Here is a 6,897-nt window from a genome sequence, read left to right as displayed (position 1 = left end):
TTACTGTGCAACAGAAATGCGACATTGAGAAGCCTTTAATGAACAAAAGAGGGGTTAATAGTGAAATCGGCAAATCATTGCATTCCTATTAACGATATCAGCTCATTGTACAACAGGCCTTTTCTACAAACATCCAAATGTTTCCGGCTGCTCGCGCCACTCGCTTAATGTCAGGTGACTCACTCTCTGCGCAGCCTTCAACTGCAGCTTGTTCTGTATTGAACAGACGCAGGCCACTTCATAACTATAGTCAACGTTTTTCGACTGAACTAAATTTATTTTTGATGTCTTGGTCACACTTTTTGTGGGCCGAAACAAATTGCCTCAGGGGTCGGGTTCGGCCCGCGGGCCACCAACTGATTAGCCCTGTCCTATGGGTTTGATCATTTTTATTCATTCATTGTCCCCTACTGTAATTTTGTTCAAATATAGCTGTCACTTATTCCTGTCTCTGAATGGTAATAAGCTTGTTTTATACATTTTATATTTCTGTTCCTCTCATGAATTTGCTCAAACTGGCTTGTGCCCTATTTGGCCATGTTTAAATAAAGATACAAGTTTTACCATCTGTATAAAGACTTTTAATCACAGGTTTGATCATGTTAGACATACACCATAGAACAGTGTAAAAATGAATGTTACACTGATAGGAGTACTTTCTTGAAGACACTTGTAGAGTAATAACAACACTAGTGGGTGTTTAATGACCCTACTGTAAGTGTAAAACTTTGATAACTATAGTAAGTGTAACATTCTACACTGTCAGGCCAATATTACACTGCAAATTTAACAGGACAAACAGTGTACTTTTAACACTTGATAGATTGGAACCATATATGATCATCAGTAGTGTTAAAATCAACACTTTAAGTGTTAAATTGACACTACATTTTTTTCTGCGTACTAGGCTTGGATCTAAAAATATCAACGGTATGAGTTTCAACACCGTTATACCGTCATATAAAACAATTACATGGGAGACAAGGACTAAATAGTAAATGTAATTTATTTAATGTCTAAAAATGCGTATGTATGGTGGGGAGGTGAGAGGTGGGGAAAGATGGCGAGTCACGCACCAAGTGACCTGGTCTCAGAAAAGAACACAACTTCTGCAGTTTGGCAGTATTTCTGGTTTCCACCAAACGAGAAGGGAAAGGTGGTAAATATGGACGAGGCAATTTGCAAATTGTGCAACAAAAATTTGACCACAAGAGAAGGAAAAATACCTCGAATCTAAGGTCACATACACAATATTCAGATTCTGAATGGTTTAGACACAAGCCTGGTGACGCTGTCTGGCCCTTACGTCATACTTTTGTTTGGAGTTCGCTGCGTTTGTTTGGAGTTTAGATTCGCAATTTACATTTTATCATAAAATACCTCCTCATTCACTAAATATTTATCTTTCCTACTTGGGGTGAACAATCCCCTAACACACTCATACAAACAAATCTACTTTTAAACGTTCTGTCTCTCGAGCATCCGCTTGGTGTTTGTAGCTTTAGCCTGCTAGCACCGCTGGTCAGCTAAAGCTACCAGCCTCTTTCACTCACTAATTTTCTCACTTTCTGGCTTTGCTCTTCACCTTGTACAATGTCGCTTGCGTGTCTGTCCTTGAGTGCAGGAGAGGCATCGATGGAGGCGCTGGAGCTGGAGCTAGAAGCGGTGGAGTCCCAGATTCGCTCGCTGGAGACGAAGCGAGAGGGCATCAGAGCACTGCTCTTAACCCGTACTCGCTCGTCTGAGGTAAGTGTCCGATACAACGACAATCTCCCAGTTTCTTCAACCCCGCGTGTTTCTCTGTCCAGGCCCAGCGCACCGAGGACGCGGTTCGCCCAGGCGTCGTTCACGCCGACACCCGGCTACCACGGCCCCTGGGTGCAGCCGCGTAAGGTGCTTGCCAGGTCCCGGGGCAGAACGTCTCCTCCTCCGGTGTTCGAGATCCCCACGGAGAACCGCTTCGCCCCTCTCCGCGAGACGGGTCGCGATGTTGCCATCATTGGCGACTCAATCGTCCGCCACGTCCGCTCCACTTCATCCAAAGGTAACAAAGTACGCACTTTCTGCTTCCCTGGTGCCCGAGTTAAGAATATTTCTGCACAGATACCTACTATCCTGAGCGCTGCCGAGAGCCTCGGTGCCGCCGTCCTCCACGTGGGGACAAACGACACCGGGCTCCGGCAGACGGAGATCCTGAAGAAGGACTTCAGGAGCCTGATCGAGACGGTTCGACGCACTTCGCCCGCCACGCAGATCATCGTTTCTGGACCGCTTCCTACCTACCGCCGAGGAAATGAAAGGTTCAGTAGACTTTTTGCTCTGAATGAATGGCTATTAACATGGTGTGAAGAACAGAAATTGCTCTTTGCCAATAACTGGAATCTTTTCTGGGAGCGTCCTAGGCTTTTCCGCGCTGATGGGCTGCACCCCAGTCGAGCTGGAGCTGAACTCCTGTCGGACAACATCACCAGAACACTTCGCTCTATCTGACTAGTAAGTAAAAATTCACAAAATTCACAATTTAGCCACACAGACTCCTATTCGTCCCACATAAATAACAGTAATGCATACCTAGCTAACCCCATAGAGACTGTGTCTGTTCCTCGCATTATTAGATCAAGAAACAAACGTACTGTGTGCTCCAGAAATAATCTATTAAGAATTAAACCAGAAAAAACACTAAAAAGTGAAAATACAAATTTCATGAAGCTTGGTCTCCTAAACATCAGGTCACTAGCACCTAAAGCACTTATCATAAATGAAATAATAACAGATAACAATCTTAATGCACTCTGTCTTACTGAAACCTGGCTGAAACAAAATGATTATATTAGTTTAAATGAGGCAACTCCTCCAGGATTCTTATATAAACATGAGGCTCGTCAAACTGGTCGTGGTGGTGGAGTCGCGTCAATCCTTAGTGATATTCTTAATGTTAATCAGAGAAACGGACTTATGTTTAGCTCCTTTGAAGTACTAGCGCTTAATGTTGTCCTTCCAAACACTATGCAAAAACCTATGTTATCTCTCGCTCTAATCACCATATATAGACCTCCAGGACCCTATGTCAATTTTCTAAAAGAGTTTTCTGATTTTATCTCTGACTTACTAGTTAAAACTGATAAAATACTAATTGTAGGAGACTTTAACATCCACATAGATGACGCTAACGACACATTAGGGCTCGCGTTTACGGACTTGCTGGTCTCACTAGGAATAAAGCAAAATGTTATTGGTCCAACTCATCGCCTAAAGCATACACTAGATCTAATTCTGTCTTATGGAATTGAGGTCACTAATGTAGACATTATACCACAAAGTGATGATATTACAGACCACTACCTCTTACTATATAAGCTGTGTTTACCTGAAATTAGCAGATCCGCTCCGATATATCGCCCTAGTAGAACTATTGTTCCGTCCACTAAAGATGAATTTATAAATAACTTACCTGATCTTTCTCTACTTCGAAATGCACCAGCAAACGCAAATGACCTTGATGTAGTAACCAGCAGTATGGATGCCATCTTTACTAGCACTCTAAATACTGTGGCCCCATCAAACTAAAAAAGGCTAGAGAGAATAAAACTACACCATGGTATAATAGTCATACCCGCGCTCTCAAAACAGCAGCCCGTGCCCTGGAACGTAAATGGAAAAAAGCTAATTTAGAAGTCTTTCGAATTGCATACAAAGACAGTATGTCCAGCTATAGGAGGGCTTTAAAATCTGCCAGGGCTGAGCACCTCCGCAAACTGATAGAAAATAATCAAAACAATCCTAGATTCTTATTTAACACCATCGCTAAATTAACAAATAATCGGTCATCTTTGGAACAAAACGTTCCACCGCAAATTAGTAGTGATGACTTCATGAATTTTTTCAGTGATAAAATAGAAGGCTTTAGACAGAAAATAGGAGATATTAAACTTTCTGCACCGCCTTATACTTCAGATCCAGTAAACACGTCTCTGAATCTAAATAACCTACAGTGCTTTAAAATCATAGAACAGGAAGAGCTAGACAAAATTATAAATAGCTCTAAATCAGCTACGTGTATATTGGACCCAATTCCAACAAAGTTACTGAAAGAATTGCTACCTGTTATAGGAGAACCTCTTCTTAACATTATCAACTCTTCTTTATCTTTAGGCCATGTTCCAAATCCTTACAAGTTAGCTGTTATTAAACCTATTATTAAGAAACCACAACTGGAACCCAGCAACTTAGCTAATTATAGGCCTATTTCAAACCTTCCATTTATATCTAAAATACTAGAAAAAGTTGTTTCTGCTCAATTATGCTCCTTTCTGCAGACCAACAATGTTTTTGAAGTGTTTCAGTCAGGTTTCAGAGCTCATCACAGTACAGAAACTGCATTAGTGAAAATAACCAACGATTTACTCTTAGCTGCTGACCAAGGGTGCATCTCGCTATTAGTTCTACTCGATCTTAGTGCGGCATTTGACACCATTGACCATGGTATCCTTATTAATCGCTTAAAGTCTACAGGTGTCCAGGGACATGCCCTACAATGGTTTAAGTCATACTTATCTGACCGTTACCAGTTTGTAAATATAAATGGACAGCCTTCACAAATCAGCCCAGTAAAATACGGGGTGCCTCAAGGATCAGTTTTAGGCCCTTTACTGTTTACAATATACATGCTACCCCTGGGAGACATTATTAGAAGACATGGGATCAGCTTTCACTGCTATGCAGATGATACTCAATTATATATTTCAACTAAACCTGACGAGACGTCTAATCTGTCCAAGCTAACTGAGTGTATTAAAGATGTTAAAGACTGGATGACCAACAATTATCTTCTCTTAAACTCAGACAAAACAGAATTATTACTTATTGGGCCTAAATACTGTACACAGCAGATCTCACAACTCGACCTACAATTAGAGGGATACAAAGTTAGCGTTAGCTCTACTATAAAAGATCTGGGTGTCATATTAGACAGTAATTTAACTTTTAAAAATCATATATCCCATGTCACAAAAACTGCTTTCTTTCATCTGAGAAATATAGCTAAGTTACGAAGTATGCTATCCATCTCAGATGCAGAAAAGCTAGTCCATGCTTTTATGACTTCTAGGCTGGACTACTGTAATGCACTGTTTGCTGGCTGCCCAGCATCCTCTATTAACAAACTTCAATTAGTACAAAATGCAGCTGCCAGAGTTCTAACCAGGTCTAGAAAATTTGATCACATCACCCCAATTTTATCCTCCTTACACTGGCTGCCTGTTAAGTTTCGTATTGAATTTAAAATATTGCTTCTTACATATAAAGCTTTAAATAATCTAGCTCCTGTTTATCTAACCAATCTTCTGTCTCGCTACAATCCAACTCGCTCTTTAAGATCTCAAAACTCAGGGCTTCTGGTAGTACCTAGAATAGCAAAGTCGAGTAAAGGAGGTCGAGCCTTCTCATTTATAGCTCCTAAACTCTGGAATAGCCTTCCTGATAACGTCCGAGGCTCAGACACACTCTCCCAATTCAAAACTAGATTAAAGAACTATCTGTTCAGTAAAGCATACACTTAGTGCACCACTTAGGGGGCTTCCACACAGGTTATGCATCTTGCTGATATACACTGTGAACATCAGCTACGCTAATTATTTTCTTTATTCTCCATTTCCACCTGGGGATACTCTTCCCGAGGCCCCCAGACTATCCAGAGTCACTGATTCGATCCAAGACCAACGACGAGATGATCCCAAGGTTTCCATATCCTGGACCTGGCCGAATCCTGAACAACTACTGCGATGGTCATGGAGGAGTGGAGAACATGAGACTGTTTCCTATGACGCTCCAGAGACAGACGAGTCTTCGCTGAGGCCAGCTTCCAGCCTCCGCCACTGAGACTGCAGCTCTGCACAAGACGTTTGGCCAGCGGAGAAATTAAAATGGTCGTGCCCAACTGAGTCTGGTTTCTCTCAAGGTTTTTTTTCTTCACTTCCGCCTTTAGTGAAGTTTTTTTTCCCTCTCCGCTGTCGCCACTGGCTTGCATGGTTCGGGATCTGTAGAGCTGCGCATCGATGGATTTGCTCTTCAGTGTTTGGACTCTCAGTAGTGATTATTAAACCACACTGAACTGAGCTAAACTGAACTGAACTTGAACACTACAAACTGAACTACACTGTTCCTATTTACTGTGACCTTTTATGTGAAGCTGCTTTGACACAATCTACATTGTATAAGCGCTATACAAATAAAGGTGAATTGAATTGAATTGAATAATTTTTTTATTATGCACGGTAATACCATTTACGAAGGTAAAATAGGAAGGAGGTTTGACGGTATCAAAATTTGGATACCACCCAAGACTAACAAGTACTTACAGATCATCCAAAAGGCATATTCATAAACAGGCGATTGGTCAGTCCTGGTAGCAAGTAATGTAAACAATAAAACAAAGCAAAAGGTCAAACACAGTAAGGCAAAGGAAACATGTTGTAATGCCACAAATACAGTAAACAAGACTCAGCACTGAAGTGTGTGTGTGCTGTTTATAAAGTCCATCTAATCAGTTCATGAGCAGCTCCCAGCTGTGTGTGTGTAATCAATCGAATGAGGAACAGGTGAGTGTGTGCAGCGCATGACTGTATCTGTAGTCCATATAATGGCGGATTTGTAGTTCTACCAGAAGGTTAGGGAGGCGGAAAAACTTTATAACATTTATTGAGAATGCATAAAACATTGCAATTTCAGTTACTATCATTTATGTATAGTCCTTTGGCCTAAGCCCCGTCGATAATGCAGGTCTCGTGAAGAGCTGGCAAATACTGCCTGAAGATGAAGGTAGGGCGGAGCAAAACCCCAGCGATAACGGGGTCCAACCTGGTGGTGGTGGGGACGAAGAGAACAGAACTTCGGTTACGT

General features: G+C 41.6%; 1 protein-coding gene across 1 annotated transcript; it reads left to right on the top strand.

Moving 5' to 3' along the window:
- The first annotated feature begins 1,593 nt into the window (after nucleotides 1–1,593).
- On the top strand, nucleotides 1,594–4,252 carry LOC130214156 (uncharacterized). The gene is made up of 2 exons (XM_056445700.1): nucleotides 1,594–2,044; nucleotides 2,104–4,252. The coding sequence occupies exons 1-2, from the start codon at nucleotides 1,594–1,596 to the stop codon at nucleotides 2,295–2,297; spliced, it is 645 nt and encodes a 214-aa protein (XP_056301675.1). The 3' UTR covers nucleotides 2,298–4,252.
- Nucleotides 4,253–6,897: the final 2,645 nt, after the last annotated feature.

This window comes from Danio aesculapii, chromosome 21, assembly GCF_903798145.1.
Source record: "Danio aesculapii chromosome 21, fDanAes4.1, whole genome shotgun sequence".
Taxonomy (NCBI): domain Eukaryota; kingdom Metazoa; phylum Chordata; class Actinopteri; order Cypriniformes; family Danionidae; genus Danio; species Danio aesculapii.
The sequence above is the reverse complement of the archived record's forward strand: the minus strand, read 5'-3'. Positions and strand labels throughout refer to the sequence as shown.

Excerpts from the sequence above, each read along its gene's own strand:
- LOC130214156 (XM_056445700.1), top strand. The coding sequence starts at position 1,594 with ATGTCGCTTGCGTGTCTGTCCTTGAGTGCAGGAGAGGCATCGATGGAG. Across the intron at positions 2,045-2,103 it reads CCGCTCCACTTCATCCAAAG|ATACCTACTATCCTGAGCGC; the intron begins GTAACAAAGTAC and ends ATTTCTGCACAG.